The following is a 26,312-nucleotide window of genomic DNA, read 5'->3' as shown; positions in this document are numbered from 1 at the left end:
TATGTGAGGTAGAGTGTGTACACATGACCATGATCTGGTCCTTGCATGCTGCTGGTACCTTGATACCCCCCTGCACCGGAGCTGGAGTAGAGGGGATTCTACTTCACTTAGGGCTACACCCAATGTTGCCCTGAGGACCACTGACTCATTGGAAGAAAACAAAGGTGTGTGTGTGGGGAATTTCAAGCCTTACCTTTCCCGTAGAGCAGATTCTCCCACTGTGGAGTTCATGCTGCCGGCGTGATTGCCCTTGGGTGTAGGGTTGAGAGGGCTGAACAGGAGGCACCACTGCACAGGGCACAGTAGACATAACTAACCTCAAGAACAGAAGAGGAATCCAGTAAGATGATATGGAAGTGATGGGGCTGAGTATGGCTTCCTTGTTTCTAAGGTCATTTACTCAGTGTGGATTGAGATTTCTTGACATGGGACCGATGGGGGCTAGTAGTGAGAACCTTTGCTGGACAGGTCTGCCCTGTGCATAGGGCAAGCAGCTGGAAATCAAATTATAACAAAAAATGACCACATGTTCCAAATGTCCCCTGTGCTGAAACCTCACTCCTCGCTTAGAACCTCTCACGAAGGCTGTGTGACAATAAGCTCAGAAATCCCCAGAACTGTGGTGCTGGGCAGCTCCCAGGCATCTGGAGAAGCCAGCTCCAGTTCACTGCAGGCACCATGACCAACTTCTTCCTCAGGACAAGAGCTGTCCCTTAGGCAGTAGGACGCTGTCCCCGTAGAAGCCCTGGCAGCAGAGGGCTCTCAGCTCCCTGACTGGCCACAGCGTGGCTGCCCCAGGCAGAGAGGAGCCTCTCTGCTGGATCCCCTGTGACACCTTCGGAACTGTTAGAACGGGAAGGGAGTGATGCTTCTGAATTTGTCTTTGCGTTTAATATACTATAGTGTGTTATTCCGTTTTCTGAACATTTGCACACTCACACTGGCAAAATCAAAGCAAATCAAAGTAAAGTACGAGCAGTGTTTCCAATAAAGTCTTCCCCCAGGCATGGGGATGTATATATGTCACCCAGGTATCCCAGAGGCAGAGGCTGGAGGAACAGGAGTTCAAGGCCATCCTAAGATACAGAGTGAGTTCCAGGACAGCCAGAGCGAGACACTGTCTCACCCCCTGAAAAATAAACAAATAAATAAACAAATAAATTTAAAAAGCAGAGTAAGAACTTCTTACTGTAAAAACAAGGGGCCAGCTGTCTTGTGTGTGGTACCCTGTTGGTTCTGGCCCCTCTGAGCTGAGCGTCTGCTAGGCACCTCCTGACGTCTAGGCCATCAACCCAATTTCCTGCATGGCCCAGGTCCCGTTTCTGGGTCTCAGAGCTGGTCTGTGACTGGTTCAATTGGCCACTCGTTCAGAGTATTTGTCAAGCAGGAACTGTGTGTAGAGGAAAATAAGCCTGGAGGGAGGAGTCAGTTCCTGGCCTCCTTTCTCATCTATGACAGTTAACTCAGTTAGCAACTCGATATCTAGGGTCATGAGATTAGTTGGGCATACCAGTGTGGGGTCATCTTGATTATGTTTAGTAAGAATTGTGCACTGTGAGTGAATTACCCTGGGCTGTATACAAAGCAGAGTGAGCTGAGCACAGGCATCCATGACCCTCTGCTTCCTGACTGCGGTTGCCATGTGAACAGCTGCCTCAGGCTCCTGAAGCCTTGACCTCCCTGTCATTACCGACGATGCCTTTGAACTGTGAGACAGAATCAACTCTTTGTCCTTAAGTTGGCTCTGCCAGGGCATTTTATCACAGCAACAGGAAAAGAAAGACAACATCTCTGGTGTCCCTGCTGGCTGGTGTGGGTGCTGAGGGCGACCCTGGGAAGAGAGAAAGGTTCTGATGTGGCTGGGCACACGGGGCTACTCCCTCCCATCCTCCCACTGTGCCTGTGAGTGAGGACTTGATTTGTTTGTGGAGTGTCTGTTCTTTGCACCCCATCTACACTGTAGGTGTCCTGGAGGCTCACAGGCCTGTTCCCAAAAGGGGGCCTGTTGTTTTCACGGTCTAGTGGCATAGGATTCTCTTTAACAGTCTTCTCTCCTGCTGGGATGGTTACTTTCTCACCTGAGAGTGTTGGTGTGGCCAGGGTAAGATGATAGCCATAGGAAGTATACTACCAGCAATGCCCACTCCCATTATGGAGTCTACATTAGGGTTCAAGTCTCCCTGTTATTCCCAGGTGCAGGGCGGATGGTCCTCCGTACCCTCCATACCAGGGAGGGAGCCTTAGAGCTGATGGAAAACTGGAGTCAGGTGTGGTCTACCTGCCTGAATTTCTGGACCCTTTCTTTTGATACCTTTCCTTTCTGCCTCTACCTAACAACCCTCAGGAAAGCTAGGCAGGCTCAGGCCCTCTGTGGGTGCCATTGTGTTCAGATGCCAGGCAGCTTAGAAAAATTTGCATTAGTCCTTGGTTTTCCGAAGGGAAAACTCCAGTGACATAGAGTCCCAGAAGATGGGCTGTGCTCTCCTGTGTCCAGGGGACAGAATCTAGTCCACATACCCCATGCTTGTCCTACCCTGTAAATCTTCTCCAGTCCGGATCATGGCCAGGAGATTATGTGAGTAAAGACTGGAGGCTTGTCTGCCTGGATAATTACAGGTAAATCTGACAGAGTCCCATCCATGGCCCCCAGCCCTCAGGCCTCCTAGACATTACTCTGTGCCCAGGGACTGTGTCGGGCCCGAGGGCATCCTTGTGAAGTTTTGAGAAGGCCTACAACGGTAGGCAGGATGGCAGAAGCCCAGGGCGCTCACTTCAGGCTGGCTGGGACACAGTGACAAGTCAGAGCCAGTTTTCTGGCTCCAGTGCAAGTAGCTGCTTCCCCCAGGCTTTGGTTTCTCCCCCAGGCTTTGGTTCCTCCCCCAGGGCTGTGCTGTGACCTCTCAGGCCCCCGACAGTGGGGAGGTCTGTGAGATGAGGTGACATTTCCTGTCTCCCCTCCTGGGCTGACCTGAGAAGCAGGTGGGCTGAGCACGTGAGGCCTTCCATTCGGCTACTTCCTCACAGCAGAGGAGCAGACGAGCACAAACAACTCCACCCAGGGAGAATCTCGAAAGGCCCTCTGAGTGTCTGCTGCCGCTGCCACCTGCTCCTCACGCCTCCCTGTTCCCTGATGGCTGTTCTCACACCCAAGAAAGTGGGTCAGAATGTAGGGCGGCTGCATCTGAGAAGTAATGCCCCCTTGCATAGTCCCTGCCTCACCCAACTGAGCCAATCCTGCCTTTGGAGAGGGGTTGGGAGGGGGGCGGGAGCAGGGGCAGATGCAGGGGGAAGCTATGAGTTCAAGGGGGTGTCTGTGTCCAGAATTTGGTTCCAGCCCACCATCCTCCCTCTCTCTCAATGTCCGCGGCTCTCCACTGCCTTCTGGATGTGTTCCAAGTGTCTCAGCTCGGCACTCAAGGCCCCTCACAGCTATCTACCTGCTGTGTTAAGACTCAGGTGTACATAAAAATGACCATGACTCTCCAGAAACAATGGCTCCTTCTCTAGCTCAGCTTGCCCTTCTGGGGTTTGCCCAGGCACTGGGGACACTCTTCAGCTATGCCCAGATACTCTGGATCTTTCAGACACCCAGTGACCTCAGCCACCTTCTTCACCTTTGTGTCTGGAAATTGACCCCTGGCCTCTCCCCCACCACACACACACTGCCTTCAGGGTTCATCTATGTTGTTGCATGGATCAGTATTTTGTCCCGTTTTGTGGCTGGGTAATATTCCACTGTAGCTGTCTGCCGCATTTAAAATACACACTCACTTTATCATCAACCAGGCATTTCTCCCTCTTTGTGGCTACGTTAAAGGATGCTACTGTGGACATCCAGGGGTAAACCTTTTAAAGATGTTTTTTGCTTTCTTGGGTCTGTTCCCAGGAGTGGACCACATGGGTCACATCTGAACTCAGTTTAGCTTTTTGGAGGAATCTTTCAAAGAGGCTGCACTGCTGGCCACTCTATGTTCCCAACAATGCACAGGGGTTCCACTTCCTCCAGGTTCTTGTCACCTCAGTTATATTGTCCTTCTTTGTTGCAGTCATCTCAGTGGGTGTGAGGGATTAGCACTGATTGATTGGTGGGTGTGTGCACATCCACACACACATGAACTCCTGAAGGTCAGAAGAGGGTACTAGATCCCATGGAACTGACATTATGGGTGATTGTGAGCTGCCAAACTGTGAGTGCTAGGAAAAAAACTCAGGTCCCTTGCAAAGAGCAGCAAGTGATCCCAGCCACAGATCCATCTCTTCAGCTCTCTTTTGCTTTCTTGATAGTAACTCCTTTAGCATAAATCTTTATTTTATTTTTCCTTCCTTTAGCTGCTTGTGATTTTGGTATCAGATTTAAGAAATTATTGCCTGCTGGGTGATAATTTGGCACACCCCTTTAATCCCAGCACTCGGGAGGCAGAGTCAGGTGGATCTCTGAGTTCAAGGCAAGCCTGGTCTATAAAGTGAGTTCCATGACAGCTCAGACCACACGGAGAAACCCTGTCTTGAAAAACAAAACAAAATTATTGCCAAATTCAGGGATATGAAGATTTACATACTTAATAGTTTCTTTAATAGTCTCATGGCAGTAACTTTTACATTGGAATCTTTGGTCCATTTTGAGCCAATTTCGTGTACGGTGTGAGGTAGGGGGCCTCACCTCATTTCTTTGCATGTAGACATCTAGTCCCTCTGTTATTTGTTGAAAAGACTATTTTAGCAGGTGTAGTGGTTCACACCTATAAAGCTGAGGTACAAGGACCCGGAGTTTGAGACCAGCCTGAGATACATACAGAGGAAAAAAGGAAGGAAGGAAGGATGGAAGGAAGGAAGGAAGGAGGGAAAGAAGGAAGACAGACAGACAGACAGACAGACAGACAGAAAGGCTGTTCTTTCTCTTCCCCACCTTGTCTTAGCTCTGTTGTCAAGAATCATAAAAGATGCCATGATTTGAATATAAATAAATATAAATTGCCACAAATATATGGGTTTATTTCTGTACTGTTAATTATCTTTTATTGATCTGTATGTCATCAGTACCATACAACCTTAATCACTCTATTGTTAAAATAATTTATAGTTGTTAAATGTGTGCAGGTACTTGGAGAGGCCTGAGGAGTCAGATACCCCTGGAACTGGAGTCACAGGTGGCTGTGAGCTGCATGATCTGGGTGCTGGGGATTAAACTCAGAGTTTCTGGAAGAGCAATATGTGTTCTTTAGCCCTCTTAATCACTGTATCTTTGCAGTAAGTTTGGAAATTGAGAAGTCCAAGCCTTCCTAATTTGTCTATTCTTTTCAAGATTATTTTGGCAAGTCTGCTCCCTGGCGTTCCCCTGTGAATTTTAGGGTCGGTTTACCATAGGCATTCCCTGTGTTAGGTTCCAGCTGGTCTGCTGCAGTAACAAATGCCTCAGGGTTTCAAATTTTGTTTCTTTTTTTTTTTTTCCTTCGAGATAGGATTTCTCAGTGTAGCTTTGGAGCCTGTCCAGGAATTTGCTCTGTAGACCAGGCTGGCCTCCAACTCACAGAGATTCAACGGCCTCTGCCTCCGAGTGCTGGGATGAAGGGCCTGCGCCACCATCACCCAGCTCAGGATTTCAAATTTTAAAATCATATATCTGACAAGACCCAAGCCTCTCTGTCTGGATGGCCATGTAGCAGAAAATCCAGCACACTTCTGAATTTAGCAACAGAAGAAAGATAGTGTGGCAGGCAAAGCAATACTTTGCCCCAAGATGTCGGGGTCCTACTCCTTGGAGCCTCTGAATGTTGTGCTATGTGGCAATGGGTAATGATGGCTGCAGATGGGTTTCAGGCTGCTAATCTGATGACCTTAAAATAGAGAGATCATTCTGGATCACCCAGATGGGCCCCGTGACATCTCAACTGTCTTGAAAAGAAAGGGAGGGCAGATCTGAGTGATGCAGTAGAATTTAGCCTACCTTCTTTCAGTGGCTTGAAGGTGGAGGGAGGAGGCTTCTAGAAGCCAGAGAGAGTAGGGAGCAGATTTGTCCCTAGAACCTCCAGAAGGAACCAAGGGCTGCTGACCCCTTGATTTTAGCCCAGGGAGGCCCACCTTGAACTTCTGAAGCACAGAACTATAATTGTGTTATTTGAAGCCACTGAATGTGTGGGGCTTTGTAATGGCAGCCACAGAAAATGAGTATGAGGGGTTTGGAGACCCATGGACATCCCCCTTCTGAGCATCTGGCTGAAAGTGGCATGTGGTATTTCAATGTACTCCTATGTCATTGATCAGAATAAGCCACAAGGTGGTGTCTAACTCCACAGGCAGGGAGATGCTTGGTATCCCATACATCCAGCCTCAGGGAGTCAGAATCCTGGTGGTACCTATAGGAGTATCTATTACATCTTTGCTGCCTGTAGCACGTTTCTATATTATAGTCCATTCCATTTCATTAAAAAAACAAAAAATAAAGCTGAGTATGGTGACATTCAGGAGTCAGAGGCAGGAGGATCTCTGAGTTTGAGGCTAGTCTGGTCTACACAGTGAGTTGTTTCAGGACAGCTAGAGCTACATTGTGAGACCCTGTCTTGAAAACAAACAAACAAACAACCCTCAAATATAGTCAGGCATAGGAGTGCATGCCTTTAATCCCAGCACCTGGCAGGCAGAGGCAGGAGTATCACTGTGAGTCTGAAGGCCTGCCTGTCTGTATTGTGAATTCCAGGCCTGCCAGGACTACACAGTACGACCCTGCCTCAAAAAAAAATCTCTGTGTATGTGTGTATTGTATGTGTCTGTGCACATGTGTGTGAGTGTATGAATGTGGGGGCTGGAGGTCAGCTATGGGTGTCTTCCCCTGTCATTTTTCACCTTAGTTTTTGAAACAGGGTCTCTCACTAAACATGGCGCTTTCTCTGAATCCAGAGCTCTTTATGTAGGCCAGACTGTGTGGCCAGAGAACCCCTCCAGGAACTGCCTATCTTTGCCTCCCCAGTGCTGGACTTGCAGGCGCACACTGCCATATCCAGCTCTTATGTGGGTACTGGGGATCCAAACTCAGGTCCTCATGCTTGTGAGGCAGGAGATTTGTCCACTGAGCAATCTCCTCATCCCCTAATATTTGAAGTAGACTTCCTAATCAACCAGAGAATTGCAACCTCTGGTTTGGACATACTAATCTCTAGAGCCTCTTCTGTTCATGCTTCATGGACTACGGGGTAAGTCCTGGACACAGGTGATTGGGCCAAGGGGTGGGATACCTAATCAAAGCTGACCAATCAGATTCCTCTCTTGGGAATTTGGAATTGGGCCATTCAGTCAGTTAGCAGCGGGAAGCTGAGTGAGAGGCAGGGTAGAAACAGGGTTGGAGTGTGAGTCACATGCGAGCCCAAAGGATGGAGGAACAGAAAAATCCCTGAGTAAGCGGAGCGCGCTGGTCCACAGAGACAATGGAGCAGCCGCACAGCCAGCCTCGCAGCCAGGAGGACCTGCAGCCCCAGAAGGAGCGGTGGAGACAGGGAGCTCTGGCTTGAGGCTCCGATGGCGTCCCCATTCCCATCTCCAGCCCCAGCGCATCCTGCCTGCTCATCCTTCCCGTGAGATTTCGGCCTCCTTATTAGGACCTTCTCTTCTTTCTCTTGAGCTATCCTGAACCTTATCCAGGAAGGACACTGCTTGTCTATCTCTTTGGGGAACCCAGCTGTGACTGAGGCTTAGGTTGTAGAGCACAGGCAGGGCTGGGGGTGAACCAGATGCAGCTGCTCAGCCCTGCAAGGCTGGCTGGGATCATGGGCTTAGGTTAAACTGGTGCCCGCCACAGGCAGAGAGGTCCGTGTGGTGTTGCCCATGTGGGGTTGTGGAGACTGAAAATACTCCGTGGAGCCTCTTTTCCGATAGTGTTGGGGGCAAGGAGTGGTGGTGCTTGGCGGTGTGATGGACTGGCTGAGCCTCGGGGGTGACCTCTTCTAGCCCCAATTTCTGAGTCTTTGAAATGGGATTGTCCGGGATCAGCACTGTCCTGGGAAAAGTACTTAAAGGCGTGAGTGGGGAAAAAACAAACACCGGCGGAGAACAAGGCAGCTGCTCGTGTTGTTTGAGGAAGCCACAAGAGTCCGGGCTTCCTGAAGGAGGTGGCCTCGGGTGCTGACTAAGGTGGCAGCAGGACATTCCCCGTGCATGGCTGTGCTTCCTGCCCCTCATCACCCCCACTCCGCCCCTCACCTCTGTCACCTTCCCTTTATTCCCCTTGCCCTCCCCGCTCATCTGTTCTTCCTGCCTTTTTGAAACATGGATGTAGGAAACAGTGGGTTGGATGAAGGCGCCAGTCCCTGGAGGCCCCACCAGAAGCGGGGCTGGGTCCTGACCTGGTCCCTTGTTTGCTCTGCTCCTGGGCAAGTTAATGCACTGCCTGGAGCCTCCGGTTAGTTCTCTGTGGAGTGGGAGTTAGAATACACATTCTACTATGAGAAATAATTAGCGGCTCGCCAGAGCTTCGCCTCCCCTCCCTTTCTGCTTGGTGAATGTTGTTTCTCCTGGCCCTCGGTGTGCCTCGACCTTTTCAGCAGCCTTTTCCCTCCCTTGGTTGTTTATGCTGTCTGGGTGTGAGATCTTTCCTTTCCCTCAGAGCCCGGGCTACCAAGGGCTGGAGGTGAGTGAGGCTTGGAAGCTACAGGGTTGTCGCTTCTCTGGCTTCCTGGAGGAACATGGAGCTTGGAGTTGCCGGTTCAGACTGAGTGCTCTGCATTTTTCCCTTACTTTAACAATTATCACACCCAGGCTGGTTGTGGCGTCTTCACACTCCCAACACTGATAAATAATAATGAGGAGAAGAGGCTCCTAGGGCCCCTAGGGGAGCCTTGGGGAAATGCTGGGCCAAACTCTCCTTTGCAAGCAACACTCAGACCTGTCAATATTCCCTGGGCCCCAGATGGGAGGCGAGGCTGGGCCAAGGCTGTGGAGACCCCACAGTCACAGGCCTGGATGCCTGCCGATCACCTTCTGGGAAGGATTGGGGGCATACCCCGCTGAGCGTGGTGGAGCAGATTCATCTTTCTGGGTCTGTCCCATCTCTCCGCTTCAGGCTTTCTCTTTCTTTCCCTGGTTCTCTTTTCCTCCCGTCTCTTGTTCATCTTTTATTTTCATACATGTATCTCTGTCTCTCCTCTCTTCACCCCTCCCCTCCTTCTTTCCATCCCTTTCCTCATCCCCGGCTCTCTAGTTTTCCTTTTCTTCCACTTCTCCCCAACAGCGGCTGAGAAATTGTCTACCGGCTGATGGTATGTAGGTGAGGGAGACTCAGGCTCCCAGACACAGCTCTGGGAGGGGGAAAGGGTTGCCATGGAAGGCCAGTGGCACTCTTCAAGCTCTAGGGACTACACTGCCATCTGACCTCCCGCCCAGTGCTCTGCTGTGTGAGCACAGGCATCTCCCCCCACTTTCCTGTGCCTCCGTCTCTCGGTGGAGCCACACGGTTCGTTTGTTTATCTGTTTCACCTGGTGTTTATGGAGCTCTTGCTGCCTGATGTCGTTTAACACACATTTGTGGAACAATAGTGAGGTGTGCCCTTGTGTTTGGGATGCACCTGTGGACAGGAGAGAGTCCATTGTGGTAGAGCACGCATGCCAGCAGAGCAGACAGGGGGCGGGGAGGGGGCAAGAAGTAGAGTATGTGGCATTTCAGGGGTTGCTGGGAAGAAAGGAAGAAGGAATCGAGAGGAGGACCGGGGGACGGGATGGCCGGGCTTGACAGCTGCGGGATTGGGAAGTGGATATTTGGGAAGAGTGTCCCTTGTCCCGGGTAGGAGAGCAGGGTAGGGAAATTTTGAGGAGTCACCTGGTGCATAAGGAACAGCAAGGAACAGAGGGGCTGGAGAGCAGTGAGCCTGGAGACTAAGGGAGCGTGGCGGGGGGTGGGGGGTGCACAGGGAGAGGAGGAGGCGAGGTCAGATCCCTGGGACCTTGTGGGCATTCGAGGGTTTTCCTGTACACGAGCTGGGTGAACTTGAGAGTCTCCCTCAGTCCACTCCGAAGGACTGAAGGAGGGCTGCAGGCGCCTGGCATCATCCTAGGAGAGGTAGAAGGATGGACGCTGTCTTGCTCTGAGCCTTTGCTGGTGCCCGGATGCCACTCAAGGCCATCACCTATGGCCCTGCCTCAGGGTCGCCTGCAAGAGATTGGCCAGGCAGAATCCATTAACCCTGGCTTCGCCTCTCTTTCTTTCCACAGAGTGTTCAAGAAGGCAAGCCCCAATGGAAAGGTGAGTCTGTGGTGTGTGCTGGCTCCTCACTGTCCCCACACTCGGGGCGCCTCTCTGGACTAGGAAAGGAAGCAGCATCTCCAGGGAGAGACAGGCACTGCTAGCTGTCTGGGGTTGACACAGCTCTTTCCTCAGGAGCCCCCAATCCAAATGGGGTGCGTGGGAGGTATGGGGGGCTCCCTGGAAACTTTCTGTGGGGCTTCAGGAAGCCCCAGCTGGGGAGAGATGGATTGGACTGTCCTGAAGAGACATCAGTGTGAGTGTGAGAAACTGAGACAAGCTGGCCACTGTGATGCCATCAAGTCCCCTGGTGTGAGAGGGCATGGTGTCACCTCGTCCATCTTCCTCCCAGGGCTCCCAGGGCCTGGGCTTCTTGCTTGCTTGCACAGGCTGCAGACCGTATCCTGTTTTACTCTCTGTTCAGCAAACAGGCTGTACTGACATCTATGCCAGGTCTGGGCTGGGCCTGCTGGGGGTCGGGAGAGTACTGAGATAAATGCCAAGTGTGAGATCCTGGGATGCCCAGGGACTGGAAGACGTTGCCTGGGATGTGTGTCTCAACCATGGCTTCCTCTGGAGGTGACACCATTCTAGGCAAAGCTAAGTGAAAAGGGGGAACTAAAGGGTGGAGCATAAAATCCAAGGAAGTGTGGGACATCCAGGCTAGTGAGTCTCTAAGTGAGCGGAAGGAGCAGAGTTGAGGATGACACAGGACCCATGGCAGGTGTCCTGCGGGCAGGCTTAGCAGCTCACACACCTGGGTTGCCTTGTGCACATCTCTGTCTCCATTTGGAGTCCATAGCAGACATCACTAATCATCTTTTAACCTTTCCTGTTGAGCCAGGATCTGCCCTATCTTGGATTCCTTGGCAATCCAGGGCCCCAGGCCTCCTAGACCATTCAGTTAGATTTGGTATTTAGAATGAAATCCATCTGTCATCCTTCCCTCCAGGCACAGAGAAATGGTTAAGGAGTTTTCAGGAAGGCACAGCTGTCTGAACCGGGTGCTTGCTTAGATTTGCCTTTTAGGTGTGGCTAAGGTGATGGGAGCAGCTGGAGGCCGCAGAATGTCAAAGGGACTGATGTGGTCTCCCTTGAGGAATATGATGGAGCAGAATGGTCAGGACTGCGGGGAGGCTGGGGAGCAGGGCCATCTAGGATGGTGCTCTCAGTTCAGTTTTGAGCCAGTGGAGCTCTAGCTGGCTCAGGGCTCCTCCTTGCTGGCTGGTGATTGGGTAGGAGCTAGCTCCCTGATTCCTCAGTGCCCCAGAAGAAACTCATGTGAGCAGTTCCCGGCCTAGTGCAGGGTAGGCAGAGCTGAAGAGCCCAGAGCCAGCCTCAGCACCTGCACTGAGCACGTGGCTTGCTTGCCTGCTCACCAACCCTGCTCAGGATGCCCTGCTTTCCTGTTTTGATCTGTTCTCCCTCCAGCTCCTCAGGGGGCTTGGCTTGAAGACCTCCCTCGGCCTCAGTATGTTTGTCTGTAAAAGGGGAAGAAAACCAACTCTTTCATAGGGGTTTGGGAGGCAGAGTTGCTTAAAAACTTTTCCAAGGTCTACTATCATTAATATTAGGCATATTAATATTAGGTTTGAGGGGCCACATCTTGCTGTGGTTCCAGGAAGGGTTAGAAATGTGTGTAGATGTCGGCGTCCTGTGTCGTGCTGGCCCATAGCCACTAATCTTCATGTGCCTCTCCTCTCCAGCTCACTGTCTACCTGGGGAAGCGGGACTTCGTGGACCACATTGACCTCGTGGATCCTGTGGGTGAGTGCTGGCCAGTGGGCTAGGGAAGAGCCCCATCTCCTCCACCAGGGCCTGGTACCAGAATGGGTGGCCATGGCTTCCTGCTCCAGGAAGCGAGCTTCTTTCTGGGCAGCTCCTTCCTAGTCAAGAGAGAGAGTCCTCTTTGACTGCTCCAAGGCTGGAAGGAGGCCCTGATGGACAGCAGCTGCCACAGTTTATATAAGGCTTAGTGTGCAGCAGCAGTATTTCCTGCTTTCCGGACAGACTGAGGAACAGAGAGGCCCAGCGACTTGTTCCAGGTCACAGAGCTAGTGAGTCGAAGGGTCTGCATTCTAGCCCCTGGCTCTGCTATCTCCTGGGGAAATTCTTCTCAGGATTTTGGAAAGAGGGGCTGTCCTCACCTAAGTGGGGCTCTGCCAGAGAGGCTGAGTCACAGCTGAGATCGGCTCCTAAGGTCTTGGCTGAGTTCAGGGTTTCTTGCCCTTGGAACTGTTGCCATCTTGGATTGGATTATTCTTTGTTGGTGGCATCTGCCTGGTACACTGCAGGATATTTGCCGTCATCCCTGGCCCCTGCCCATTAGGTACCAGAACTACCCCTACCACCACCACCACCACAGATAGGACAATGCTAAGTGACCCTGTGGAAGTGAATTGCCCATGCTCAGAACAGCTGCTTCTATAGAAAGACATTGGCCTCAAGCCTCTTTTCATATTGGATGAGGGAGGTCCAGAATCACCCTGGTTTACAAATGGAAGCACTGAGGCCAGAGAGGTTCAATTGTCATCATTATTATTTTTTAAAAGATGGTCATGAACAAACCAGAGTGATGTAAACCGAGGCCAGGGCCAGGTGAAGAAACTGGGGTGTGTGACTTAGGAGGTGTCCTAGAGAAGTTGCTATGTTCTTGTGCACTGCCCTGGGCTAAGAGGGACCCTTGTGGTTCCAGAGTCACGAGGACGGAGCATAGCAGCAGATTTTAGCTCATCAGAGAAAAGACCCCGTGACTGTAAGCAGGGGCCCTGGGCAGGGCTGCAAGCTGCGGATTCTGGCTTCATTCCTCTTCAATCCCCTTCTTTTATGACCTGGGACAGGGCCACCCACTCTTCCTCTCCAGCCTTGCCTGGGGACAATGTGTAGGTTTTCTGATACTCCACCATTTGCATCTTCTTCAGAACTGGCTTTTCTGAGGCACTGGGCCTGCGGTTCATCTGGGGTTCACCTGTGCGGGGCTTTAGGCAGTGGATTCCAGAGAGTTCTCTGTGGGCCAGTGTTGAACATAACCCTAGAAGGAGCAGCAGAGGCTGTGGAAGGGCTAGAGAAGGAGGGAGCTGCATCCTCAGTATACACATTGGATCTGAGGACCCAGTGAGTTCCTAGGTCACTGTCCAGGTTTGGCCATGTGCCTCATTAAGAAGCCCTCTGTCGCCAGGCAGTGGTGGCGCACACCTTTAATCCCAGCACTCGGGAGGCAGAGGCAGGTGGATCTCTGTGAGTTCGAGGCCAGCCTGGTCTCCAAAGCGAGTTCCAGGAAAGGCGTAAAACTACACAGAGAAACCCTGTCTTGAAAAAAGAAAAAGAGAAGAAGCCCTCTGTCTATGACATTGCCCTCTCTCTGAACTGGTCCTGTCTTCCCCTTACTTCACCATCCCATCTGGGGCGGGGACCTGGTGCTAGTCCAGGGCCCAGGGCCGGTTGATGGGGCATGTGCCACCAGCTCTGGGAATCCTCTCCTACCAGACTTTGCAATTCACTGCTTTAAGGCCACAGAGCTGAACTGTTCCTTCTGGCTATCTTGTCATGTCCTTTGGTCATGTAGTGAGCGACGCTTCCTTGTCCTATAGGGCCTGGCTCCAAGTCACCCTCCCCCCAACCCCACTGAGGAAGTACAGCTGGCAGGGGCAAATGCCTTCACTGGGACATTGTATTTATTCTCAGTTGAGTCCCAGGATTCCAGTCAGTGCAGGACATGGCACAGAGGTGATGCCCATCATGGATAGAAAAGTATGCATGGGGGGTGGGGGACCCTGAGGACAGATTGGGGATATCCCTGTTTAGACGACCCAATGACCTTGGACTAAGGTACTCAATGTCTGTTTCTCAGATAGTCTGAGTGGTCAGTTATAGGGATAGCATGGGAGTGGGTACTGTGGTAATGTGTTAGAGGCGCGCGCGCGCATGTGTGTGTGTGTGTGTGTGTGTGTGCGTGTGCGTGTGCGTGTGTGTGTGTGTGTGTGTGTGTGTGTGTGTGTGTGTGTCCGGGGATGCCAGGCAGAGATGATCCTTGCGACAATGCTCCTAGCCTCCTGGGACACTCAGCTCATCCTCTGTGTCCTGCCGGATGCTCTGCTCCCAAGGACAGGCCTTGTGAGCAGTGTTAAGGTACTTCCTATTCTCTCCACTGTGTGAGGAGTCCCTTTTATCACTGTGACGAGATGTTCACTTATTTGGGAGATGATTTTAGAGGGTTCAGGCCACAGTCACTGTGGCACTGCAGTGAGGCAGAATTCCGTGACAGGGGCCATGTGGAGGAACGAAGATGCTTCCTCCACAGTGACCAGGAAGCAGAGCAGGGAGGAGGGACTAAGAACCAAATAGACCCTTCAGGGCACACTGACATTCTTCCTCCTAAAGTTCCCACTGCCTTCCAGTAGCTCATTAAGCTGTGAATTCGCTGATGGGTTAGGTCCCGCACGAGCCAGTCACTTCCCAAAGGCAGACACTGTTGCTTTGGAGACCAGCCTTCAATACACCAGCCTTTGGAGGACATTTAAGATCCAAACCGTGACAGTCATGCTCACACATGCCAGGGGCTGTCCAAATACTTCCATATGTGACAGAATTTACCCATGTGCACCTTGACACAGACCACCCACCTGTCCTCACATGAGCCTTGAGAGCTACTGATCATAGACACCCCCCACTCCTCACAATATCCAGGGAGCTCTGAAAAATCTCACTGTTCCTAAGCCTGGTGCAGACTCTGTTTATTACCACGCTGACCTACCATGACTCAAGGCCATTTACCATAGTTAGCCTCTCGGCGAGATTAGTCATTTAATGATGGCAGTTCTGAGAATTGTCCTTATGTGGTTTTGTCATTGTGTGCAGGACATAGTGTGCTTACACGAACTAAAATCACCATGATGTCCCTAGGCAGTATGGGGCCACCTAATACATAATGTTCTTTGAAACATTGTTCTATAGTGTGACTGGAGCTGTGTTTTCCTGTGGAGGTGTCAACGGCTCTGACAGGAGGGACAAATCCTGCAGAGGTGGTACCCAAAGACCGTGTGTCCTACTTATTATCTTTGGGGTTTGGTTTGAGTGGATGTTTGGGGCTTGGGTTGAGAAGGTCAAGTTGGGGGACTCTGTTCATTGTCTCCCCCAGATGGTGTGGTCCTGGTGGATCCTGAATATCTCAAGGAAAGGCGAGGTAAGCTGTGTTCCTCTTACTCACACAGCATGCCAGGGGGCTCACATCCTCTGCTCTCTGGTGGCCTCCCATGGCTTCTCCCTGTCCAGCCTATGGTTACATGCGTAAATGTCCCAGTGCATACTGTAGTAAGAACTCTGCCCTCTGACCCAGAGCAGCCCTGCCTCATGCCTGCCATGGGAGAACTTAGGCCCTGTCCCATCAATAAGACAGCAAGGCTTGGTACAGGGGGGATGACAGCAGAGCAGGAGAGAGGCTCCCATTTCACAGACGTTAAAGGTGAGGAGGTCTGTGCACAAGGTTAGGGTTGGGCTGGGCTGAGATCCCACGCCTTTTAGACGCAGCCTTCTGTACGCTTCCCTTCTAGGCTGTCCTCCGCCCCTCTCCTAAGTCCGCCAGCCTAATCCAACCACCGCAGCTGCCAGGCTGCCTGACTCTCCTTCTGCCCCTCCGTACTCCTGGGTTGGAGTGAGCGGAGGAGGGCAGAACTGCCCGGAAGGAGGCCCCTTCCTAAGAGGCTGCATCAAGGCTGCCCTTGAAGGTGCCCTGTGTCAGAGAGCCAGGGTGCCCCCCCCCACTTGAACCTGGGACAGGCTGATGGCCTCCAGTGGGCCAAACCCCAGGGCTGCAGCTGGAGCTCTGGGGGGGGGGTTGTGTGCTGCCCTCCCAGGCCCCTCCTCAGTGCCCCTGCTCCTCACAGTCTACGTGACGCTGACCTGCGCCTTCCGGTATGGCCGGGAAGACCTGGATGTCTTGGGTCTGACTTTTCGCAAAGACTTGTTTGTGGCCAACGTGCAGTCCTTCCCACCGGCCCCTGAGGACAAGAAGCCGCTGACTCGGTTACAGGAGCGGCTCATCAAGAAGCTGGGCGAGCATGCCTACCCCTTCACCTTTGAGGTCAGCTCTCCTTCTCCACCTGCAGTCCAGAAGCATCATCACCCCGGGGATGCGCTCAGGGCAGGCACATGGGGAAGCCGGGAGGGCAGCTGCTTTGACTCACCCGATTGGGACCCGGGTCCCATCACTTACATTACCTGCTATGTGTCTTATCTCTGACCACTGTGGAGAGGTCACCTTAACCTCGAGGCTGCTCTTCTGGCCCTCCTGCATTTCAGTTATTAGAGAAAGGAAGGCCCGGGGTGGGTTGCAGTGAAGGAAGGAGACCCGCCTGGCCCTGTGCCGCTGTGTGTCTCCCCGCAGACAGGCTGCCCACGTGCCCAGCTGATCCCTCTGTCATGCCTCCTCACCATTCCAAGACTCCATGCTTCTGGAGTTCACATCTTCATGTTTTCAAGACTCCACGATTCTGGGGTGGGACTGAGCTGAGCTCTTAGGTGAAGAACATTCCAATTCTTATCTCCCCCAGTCTGCCCCTGACCCTGTGTGCAGCATAGTGTGATATGGCTGGACCAGGAGAGAAACAGTCTATTTCGGGGGTTCCTAGTCTGATGGAGAAGAGATGGCCTGTCCTCCGGGGACTCGGTCTGATGGGTGTGTAGGAGTGAGGTGTGTAGGGAAAGACAAGGCAGAAGTGAAAGTTTAGCTCATTGTATTTGTCTCCTGAACAGATCCCTCCAAACCTTCCATGCTCGGTGACATTGCAGCCAGGGCCTGAGGACACAGGGAAGGTAGGTCATTCCAAGGAGACCATCTCTCTTGTTCTAGGCTCTCGTGTCCCCAGAGTCCTGGTTTTCTCCCCATAGAGTAGTGGACGTCTGGAACCTCCCTTCCTGTTGAAGCTACCTGGGCCTAGGCCTGGCTGATATCCCTTGGACCTTCAGTCCCTTGAGACAAGGCTGCAGATGCAGGCTGGCCTCGCCCCCACATTCGGTGATGCGTCATAGACTCCCATGAGTCACTGTTGCTGGCTCTGGTATTGGTTGCACAGGACCAGCAGATTCTGAGTACCTACATGTGGCGTCACATAGTCCCTAGCTGCCTTGTTTGGAGATGGGATTGCTGCTGTTTTACAGCTGGGGTCACGGAAGCTTGGAGAGGAGTCATAGCTGCAGCGTCCCAGGCCCCAGACTTTAGAGTTCACACTCTCATCCTCACAGCAGAGACAGGGAACATGCGCCCTCATATTGTTAGAGAGTGGGAGACACCACGACACCCACTACGGGGGTCTTCACATTGCTGATGGCTGTCCTGACCGAAGCCGGAGTCCAAAGAGTAATTGGGGTTGGCTGGTGGGCTCGCAGGAGCAGTTCCAGTGGAAGGTCCTGGGTCAAGGGCAGCATCGGGACAAGGTTAACACTGGTTCCATGGTTTCAGATCCATATCAAGAAGCCCTTAAGAGGCAGAAGTTTATTTTCTCACCCAGCATTCTGGCTTGTAAGATGGGAAGGGTGGTTGGGATCCTGACTCCCCAATACCCTGGGGTCAGCACAGCTTCCTCCACAGGCCTGTGGTGTGGATTATGAAGTCAAAGCCTTCTGTGCCGAGAACCTGGAGGAGAAGATCCACAAGAGGTGGGCAGGATGCCGGTGGGAGAAGGGAGGAAGGGCAGGAGGGGGAAGTCCGAAGAGGACCAATGAGGAGGGGCTGTGCTGTAGGAAGGGTCTGGAAGGCTGTCAGGTCAAGGTGAGCTTCCTGGAGGAGGTGGTCTGAGGGGCCTGAGCTAGTCCTCCCTCACATCCCTACCGCTGTCTTACCCCTCCAGACTGCAGTTAACTTTCAACAGTGCACAGAGTGTGCCCTGGCTGTCCACACTCCCCTGCTTGCCCACTGAGAGCAGGAGCGGAGGAAGGGAGGTGGAGAAAGTGTGGTTCAGAGAAGGGACATTCTCCTGCAGTGCTCGGCAGAGGGAGGACAAAGCAGCGGCCTTGACCTCTCATGGCTGCCCTCCCTGGGCTTCAGGACACAGGACTCTCACGCCCCTGCTTTCTAAGTCCAGCTGCTAGACCGGTCAGCTGAGGGATGTCCACCAGCCTCTTTAGGGACGGGTTTGCCACCTGGTGGCGACTAGGTGTATCACAAGCATTTCAAGCTGCAGCTTGGCAGCTCCCGTGTAGGGGTCGGAGGGGTGGATTAGACTCTTCTCTCTTACTTCTCTGCCCCAACTCTCCCCTTAAGACCTGAGATGAAGGGGACCGTTGTGGAATATGGGCGGGATCTTGAGCGGAACAATGAACAGCAGGCGACCTTAAGAGTCACCACCCTCACCCTCTCCCGTGGGTCATCTTAAGTCTGCTCCCAAGACTCACTAGTAAGAATGACCCAGGAGCTGTCGGTTCTCAAACGCTTAGTTGGTTCTGGCCATGTTCAGAGTGATGGACAGATGTGGACTGCTTTAACCCTCCCAGTGGCCCTGAGGGGTAAGTGCGGTTGAGGCTGTTTTACCGATGAAGAAACTGAGGCACGGGGAGGTAATTTCCTCAGGCCATGTGGTTAATAAGAGGAGAGCTAGGTGTGCCACCAAGATTCTGAGGTTCCAGGGAATGGAAGTGGATTGTTGGAGAAGTGGGGGTGCTGGCATTCCCCACGTGCCACTGAGGTAGTGTGCAACCGAGTCCCTGTCCCTCACCAGTGCAGTTCGCTTTTGCTTCTACCCTAAGCCCTGGGACCTCCGCTGAGCCTGTCTTCTCGGTGGGTTTCTCTGAGTCACCTCTTCCTTGCCCTGTACCTCTCTAGACTCTGGCTGAGTCTACATCCTGTAATGAAATCCCTCACCTCCGATGGGGGCCTGTCCATTCTGCGTATTTCCACTTAGCAGGTCTTTAACAGATGAGGCCACCAGGTGGCCCACACAGCCACATGTGCTGAGACTGTGGTAGTGGACAAGTTAGACAAGAAGCTTCCATCCTCAAGCATCTTCAGGAGACAGAGGGTGTGAGAAGCAAAACACAGTCCCATTCTTACCATTGTGCTGGGTACCGGAACATGGATCTAATGAAGTGATGCTGCAGGGTTGCCCAGGGACAGAGTGGAGGAGGCTGGAGTGGAGTCACATGGCAACAAGCCCTCCAGGCTAACCTCTGTGGTTGGCACGCAGCGGGGAGCTATAGTAGCCTGTTGAGCAGGAGAGAGATGTAGGTACCTCAGAGACGAGAGCGTGGAGGCTGGTGACTGTCTTTCTCCCCACACATCTTCCTTAGGAATTCCGTGCGGCTAGTCATCCGGAAGGTTCAGTATGCCCCAGAGAGGCCTGGCCCTCAGCCCACAGCCGAGACCACCAGACAGTTCCTCATGTCGGACAAGCCTCTGCACCTTGAGGCATCTCTGGATAAGGAGGTAAGAGGCTCAGACTCGTCGTCCCCAGCTCTGATACCCTTCAGACCCCACTGTCTCCTGATCTTCCTTGAGGGTTTTGGGAATCCTGTTGGGATCCAAAGGACTGACAGAAGTATGCATGTGCACATACCAGACAGGAGCAATGTACCTTCTGGAAGGGTCCTGGCCATTCCTCCTCACATCCTGATAACTGCCTGCTTTAGGCTGGGTGGGGAGGCCCAGCTGTATTAGCAGGGGTGGTGATGGGGAACAGCACCCAGGGATTCCTTACCATTACCCTCTCATCTGTGAGCTAGAAGGCAACAAACTCTTAAGAATTCAGAGGACCCTAAGCCAGCTGACTGGGGTGTGGGTGTGACTCTCCTTCTTGGGGAAGCTAAAGGCAAGGGCCTGGGTAAGATATGGTGGAGGCCCTTCTCTGAGAATTCAGAGCATCCTTCAGCGAGTTGGTTATCCTTTCTTCCCTTCCCCTGAATCTTCCAGAACTTTCTGTGTCTGCAAATCCAGACCATCAGGGCCCACAGGGACTTGAGACATTGCTCCATTCCACCCCTCACATCAAATAAAGGAGAATCTGAGACTTACATAGCATGTCTAAGGTCATGCAATCGCCATCACCATAGTTACTGTTGTTGTCTTAGCTTGTGATCAGAACAGGACTGGAGCCAGGAATGCCAGCTTCCTTTTCTTATTGGTATGCATGTGTGTGGGTGTGTGTATGCGCATGTGCGGAGCTGGATGACGACCTTGGGGGTGTCATTCTCAGGGACACAATCTACTTCCTTTGAGACAGAGTCTGCCATTGGCCTGGAGCTCACCAATTAGGCTGGACTGGCTGGCCATTGAGCCTCAGGGATCCTCTTGTCTCTGCCTCCCTAGTGCTGGGATTACAATCAAGGGCCAGCACACCCAGCATTTTTACATGGGTCTAGAGATTGAACAAAGGTCCTTGTGTTTGCAATACAAGTACTTTACAGACAAAGCTGTCCCCCAGTCCTGGAATGTCATCTTCTTGTACAGACATCATTGAAAGGCCCCACAATGGTATTGAAAGTCAATATGCTTGGTAGTTTGGGTGACACTTTTATTCCAGTGGGAAGTGGCTGATGAAGTTGGGGGCAGAGGTTAGAATAACCAGGTGTTTTCTCTGCCCACGGTCGCCTGTCTTTTGCCTCATAGATTTATTACCATGGAGAACCCATCAGCGTCAATGTCCACGTCACCAACAACACCAACAAGACTGTGAAGAAGATCAAAATCTCGGGTAGCTGGGAAATTCTCCCAAGGGTTGGGATAGCTGTAGGCACGCCCTTTGTTAAAATCTGTGAAGTACCGTTAATAGCTTCAGAAACGGGTCTGCTCTCAGCCAACGGTGGCTTCGAAGCTGGTGTCCCAGGCAATGGGGTTATTGCTTTGGCTACTTCTTTCCAAAGGCTTTCTGGGCCCTGACCAAGCTGTCCTGGGAGCAAAGACTTGGTCATGGAAGGGACTGGGCTTTGGTGGGGACTTCTTTTTGGGTGGAGGCTGGGGTGATGGCCTCTGGTAAACTGTGGCCATTGTCTCAATCTAAGCACTCCTACCCTAGGGAGCGTAAGGTGCATCCTGGGAGCGGCCCCCCGACTCATGTGCCTGCCTCCCCTGCCTCTCTCTCTCCAGTACGCCAGTATGCAGACATCTGTCTCTTCAACACAGCGCAGTACAAGTGCCCAGTGGCCATGGAGGAGGCCGAGTGAGTGTGTTTGAGGCCCACTTTGGATGGGTGGGACTAGATAGGAGAATGGGAAGCCTAGGCCCAGGCATCTCTTCTCAACTGCGGAGGGCTGGGTCTCCACCTTCTTTGACATTCATAGTAGATGGCGTGGAAGAGTCTCCTTTAAAAAATGTTTTTCCCAGCCGGGCGGTGGTGGCGCATGCCTTTAATCCCAGCACTCGGGAGGCAGAGGCAGGCGGATCTCTGTGAGTTCGAGGCCAGCCTGGGCTACCAAGTGAGTTCCAGGAAAGGCGCAAAGCTACACAGAGAAACCCTGTCTTAAAAAACCAAAAAAAAAAAAAAATGTTTTTCCCACATCTATTTTTTTGTTATGGCACATATAGGGAGGTCAGAAGACAACTTTTGGGAGTCAGTTCTCTCCTATTATGTGTGTCCTAGGTTAGAATTCAGGTGACATGTGCCTTTACACGCGGAGTGAACTCGATGGCCCCTGTTTTGGTTTTTGAGTCCAGGTCTCACTGTGAGACCAGGCTAGCCTGAAACTCACTATGTAGCTCAGGCTTGCTTGGAATTCATGGCAATCCTCTACTTCAGCTCTCCAAGTACTGACATTATAGGTGTGAGCAACCACACCTGCCACTTGGACATAGTTTTTATATCCTACAGGTGAATATGTTATTATTGGGCCTAATGTTCATGCATTATTGGATATTCTTATACCCATCATCAATTAAAAACAAAACCCAAAGCCACAAGGCTTAGATTTCTGGTGAGTGTCAGGGGTACAGTGAAATGACCCAGAGCCAGAATAGCATTCAGTCCCAAGTGGAATGTCACATCCTGTGACATACTTGCATCTGCAGCCTGGAGAAAGGAGAGATGCCTGAGCTTCCAGGGAGCATGTTCCTGGTTGGGGTGGGGTTGGGGTTGGGGTTGAGATGTGGCTGACTCTGCTCAAAGAGGCAAATCTGGGGCTTACTCCAGGGCTGCCCTGTGTCAGCCTCCTTACCTACATCATCATGAAAAGGGAGAGGGGAGATGGAACACCACCAGGAGAAATAAACAGCCGAGGCCCCTGCATGTGATTGATAGATATGTTTTACAGCAAGTAAGATTGTAATGGTAGAACCTAGGTGGGGACTTGCAGACAGTCAGTAGCTTTACTCATGGTTTGTATGCGGTGATACTTTTAAAAGGAAATGAGATGGCTCAGCAGCTAAGAGCACTTGCTGGTCTTGCAAAGGACTGGGGTTCACTTTCCAGCATCCACAGCTGGCAGCTCACAGCTGCTTGTGACTCCAGTTCCAGGAGATATGACACCCTCTTCTGGCCTCTGAGGGCACTTGCATGAATGTTGATGCACATGCACTCATGGAGGTACACACACACATACACATACATACAAACTTAATCATTAAGTAAATAATTAAAGTAAATGTGCTGTTTAAATGTGCATCGTGGCCAGTCCTAGCCCAGGGGCAGTCCTGCCTGTGTACCGTGTGCTTGTGCCTCTTTTGGGTGGCTGTGGGCTTCCTGCCAGAACTGGGCCTGGCCAAAGTGGTCCCCTGCATCTGGGATACAGAGGTTTGCTGATGGAAGAAGTTTTAGAATAGGGCCAGGCCAGACATCTTGACTGGGTTAGGGCCGGCTGTGATAAGGGCCACCTTCATGCCACTTCTCTACTTCCCAGTGACAATGTGGCACCCAGCTCAACGTTCTGCAAGGTCTACACACTGACTCCCTTCCTGGCCAACAACCGAGAGAAGCGGGGGCTTGCCCTGGATGGGAAACTCAAGCACGAAGACACAAATCTGGCTTCCAGCACTCTGTGAGAACCGCCCCCTCCAAGTCCCATGCTCCTAATGCCCACCCTGCGTGGGGCCCCACCTTCTCGGCCCACCACCATGAGGATGAGGTTTAGGCTCTTTTCCCAGTCTTGACTAGGGCCAGTCCCCAGAGTGTGACTAGCCAGGGAGGCTGTCTTCCTACTCCCACCTGCCCACTCAAAGACTCCTCAGCCCCATCATTTGACTCTGGGGGGCACAAATGGAAAAACTTCCTGCAAGCATTGGCAGCCCTTAGCCTAGAGTCCTTAACATAGATTGGGAGTGTTTCTGATGCTGTCGAGGCTGGAGGGAAGAGAATGGGTTCTAGAAGGGTCCTGGATGGGGGCTTAGAGAGGCTGGGGAAGAGATGGTGAGCTGGGGAGATTTGGGGGCCCTTCCACCTGAGGTACTATGAGGCCATCTGGTCACTTTTGTTCTGTGGGTGTCACTGAGCCTTTAGGTTACCTGACTCTGGAGGAGTCCAGATAGTCAGGGACTCTTATCCCCTCTGTTGATAATCTGGCTCTCTTCAGGGATTTGGCCTCTATCTGTTGCGACTGAGACCACCATTCCCAGCTCAAGACTCTTGGCTCAGGCTAGACCATCACATTATTGTCACTCCTCACAGGCTTCCCATTTACCAACAAGCTGTTTGTCCCTTTTCTACCCTGGCTCACACCCGACCTGCCCTCCACTCCCCCAGTGAGGACATCCCTCTTGAACACATCCTTCCCAGGCTACCATGACTCCCAGCTGCCCATGGCTTCTCAGCTCTCAATGTGGCCCTTTCTGCTTATGACTTACTGAGCAGAAAACCTTGTGAGAGAAGCGAATGAATGGCAGGAGAGTGGTTAGGGCCTGCTCTCACTGCACTGTGTGGCACTAGCTAGGCACGGAGGAGAGCCCACTAAGGCTGCAGAGCAAGGACATTTCATAGGCAATCGTGTAACAGAAGGGAAAGGGGCCGTGGCTCAATGGTAGAGTACTTGCCCATCAAGTATGAGGCTCTGAATTCGGTCTCTAGTACCACAAAGAGTGACATATATGGAACCCAAGGCCACAAGGTCCAGTCCACTGGGCACAGCTCACTTTCCCAGCTCTGTTGGACCTAGTGGCTTAGGAGAGGGAAGGACGGTGGTACCTCCCATCGCACTCCACTGCCTCCCGCATCCCACCCGCCAAGGAGCTGCATGGACCAGCTTCCCTGTCTCCCTGCAGGTTGAGGGAAGGTGCCAACCGTGAGATCCTGGGGATCATTGTCTCCTACAAAGTGAAAGTGAAGCTGGTGGTGTCTCGGGGCGGGTGAGTCCGGATGCCCCAGTACCCCTGCCCCGTCCTGTTTGCCTGGCCTTTCAGCTGCATCTTCCTGTGGAGGAGGCGGGACTTGAGGACTTCTCTTCTCTTCCTCCCTCTGGTTCCTCTTCCTTCTCCACTGGCTGAGGCTCCTCCTCCTCTCCATCCCTCTCCCTTTCTCCTCCTCTTCTGCCTAGGCCTGGGTCTGGCTCTGAGGACTGGACACAGCCTATGTGAGTCAGGGTGTCCTCAGACTGTGTACTGTGACTCTTAGGGGCTACCATGCCCTTCCTCACATCTCAGGGCACAGTGCCCACACACCGCTCTCAGAGACTGAGAAACTCAGAGCTGGGTTGGGGGATTGCTGACATGGCTGTCTTTCCCATTTTGTAGATGGAGGAAATGAGGCCTAAATAGTTCTCCCAAAGAACTAAGTAGCATTTATTAGGGTATTGCCTCTGACCCAAGGATGACGCAACCCATGTAGTCATAGCACTTGGGAAGGAGAAGCAAGAGATCAGGAGTTCGAGGCCATTCTTGGTGGCATATCGAGTTTGAGGTCAGCCTGGACTGTATCACACACACCCTGTCTCAATTGAATAAAGGATATCGTCTCTGTGGCTGGCAGTGTTAATGCTGACTGCATGTTACAGACCGTTTCTAAACCCAGTGGCCACTCATGTGTTCTGTGACCTTGCAGGACCCACAGTCTTCATCCTAGTGACCCCAAAGTCTTCCTTCTGCCATTAGGTAGCCCGGAAGTAGGGGATTAGTTCTTACAGATATTCTGGGGTCCAGGGGCTCTGCAAGCCAGCCCATCCCTCAATGCCCTCTGTGAGCTGGTAGCTGCACAGGGGTGGGGAGCATGTCCTTTGGGTCTTCTGGGGCAGGGTGGCAGAGGAGTGAATGAATGTCCTTTTTCTTTTCTCCCCCTTTGCACTCTGTCCCGACTGCTTCTTCTGCCTCCTCTGGCCCACTCAGCCTGTTGGGAGATCTTGCATCCAGGTAAAGTCCCTCCTGTGTCCTGCTTTGCCCACCTTCCTGCAGGTCCCGGGGTCACAGACCCAGCTGATCAGAACCACAGGGTGCTGGGAGGGAGAAATCTGGGGGGTATCTCAGACTGCAGGCTCTGTGGAGGTGTGGCAACTGGAACTGTATTGGGACAGTGGGGAGATGTGGTTCCCACCAAAACACATCAACCAGCTTTCCTTCCTGCTCAAGTGGCAGGACCTTTGTAGACAACAGTGGCCCAGGCAGTGGCCCCTAGGAGGGCCAACTGAAGTACTGACCTGAATTCAGAATGCTTCGGAGATAGGCAGTCTCAGTGGCTTTCAGACTTCTACGCCACTGAGAATTCATGGCTAACTGTAGTCAGTTGCCTTTGCAGCAGCCAGACAGTAACTTAGGAGTGTGTGTGTGTGTGTGTGTGTGTGTGTGTGTGTGTGTGTGTGTGTGTGTGCGCGCGCCCCAGACATGATAGTGTGACTTCCTCCTGTCACATGATGATGGTGTCACTCACCCTATGAAATCCGAGTGATTCAAGAGATAATTCTATCTTGTTCAGTGTCATCCAGCAAAGAGTTTCCGAGTCCAGACATGTGGCCAGGCCTTTGCAGGGCGCTGGGATCTCAGAAGGGGAACCATTGGTGCCCTTACTACTCACAGCCTGGCAAAGCCGGTGCCCAGGTCATTCCAGCCTTGACCTATATGGCCTCACTGAAGGCTGATTGAATCTGGCTTTTACCAGCCCCCACCACCACACCCAGTCCTTCCCCCGTCCCAGCTCCGAGCAACACGATCAGTAAGATGTGATTGTGTCTTCTGGAGGCCTTCACAGTTTAA

At 52.3% G+C, this 26,312-nt stretch overlaps 1 protein-coding gene across 7 annotated transcripts in view; it reads left to right on the top strand.

Moving 5' to 3' along the window:
- Arrb1 (arrestin beta 1) overlaps positions 1 to 26,312 on the top strand; it is a 71,933-nt gene that overhangs the window by 36,471 nt on the left and 9,150 nt on the right. Inside the window, exons 1-13 of one of the 7 annotated variants that reach the window (XM_052714409.1) lie at positions 7,386 to 7,565; positions 10,195 to 10,225; positions 11,932 to 11,992; positions 15,363 to 15,407; positions 16,078 to 16,304; positions 16,976 to 17,035; positions 17,811 to 17,878; positions 19,505 to 19,640; positions 20,820 to 20,904; positions 21,297 to 21,369; positions 23,042 to 23,179; positions 24,396 to 24,479; positions 25,452 to 25,475. In XM_052714409.1, coding sequence (XP_052570369.1) covers positions 7,510 to 7,565; positions 10,195 to 10,225; positions 11,932 to 11,992; positions 15,363 to 15,407; positions 16,078 to 16,304; positions 16,976 to 17,035; positions 17,811 to 17,878; positions 19,505 to 19,640; positions 20,820 to 20,904; positions 21,297 to 21,369; positions 23,042 to 23,179; positions 24,396 to 24,479; positions 25,452 to 25,475 — 1,088 coding nt within the window. In that variant the 5' untranslated portion in view covers positions 7,386 to 7,509. Of the gene's footprint in view, positions 1 to 7,385; positions 7,566 to 10,194; positions 10,226 to 11,931; positions 11,993 to 15,362; positions 15,408 to 16,077; positions 16,305 to 16,975; positions 17,036 to 17,810; positions 17,879 to 19,504; positions 19,641 to 20,819; positions 20,905 to 21,296; positions 21,370 to 23,041; positions 23,180 to 24,395; positions 24,480 to 25,451; positions 25,476 to 26,312 lie in introns of those variants that run through there. The other 6 variants (XM_052714404.1, XM_052714403.1, XM_052714406.1 and 3 more) reach the window with 6 other exon arrangements.

The sequence above is a fragment of the Peromyscus californicus genome, unplaced genomic scaffold, assembly GCF_007827085.1.
Source record: "Peromyscus californicus insignis strain IS unplaced genomic scaffold, ASM782708v3 Scaffold_4__1_contigs__length_199733344, whole genome shotgun sequence".
In the NCBI taxonomy this organism is placed as follows: domain Eukaryota; kingdom Metazoa; phylum Chordata; class Mammalia; order Rodentia; family Cricetidae; genus Peromyscus; species Peromyscus californicus.
The sequence above is the reverse complement of the archived record's forward strand: the minus strand, read 5'-3'. Positions and strand labels throughout refer to the sequence as shown.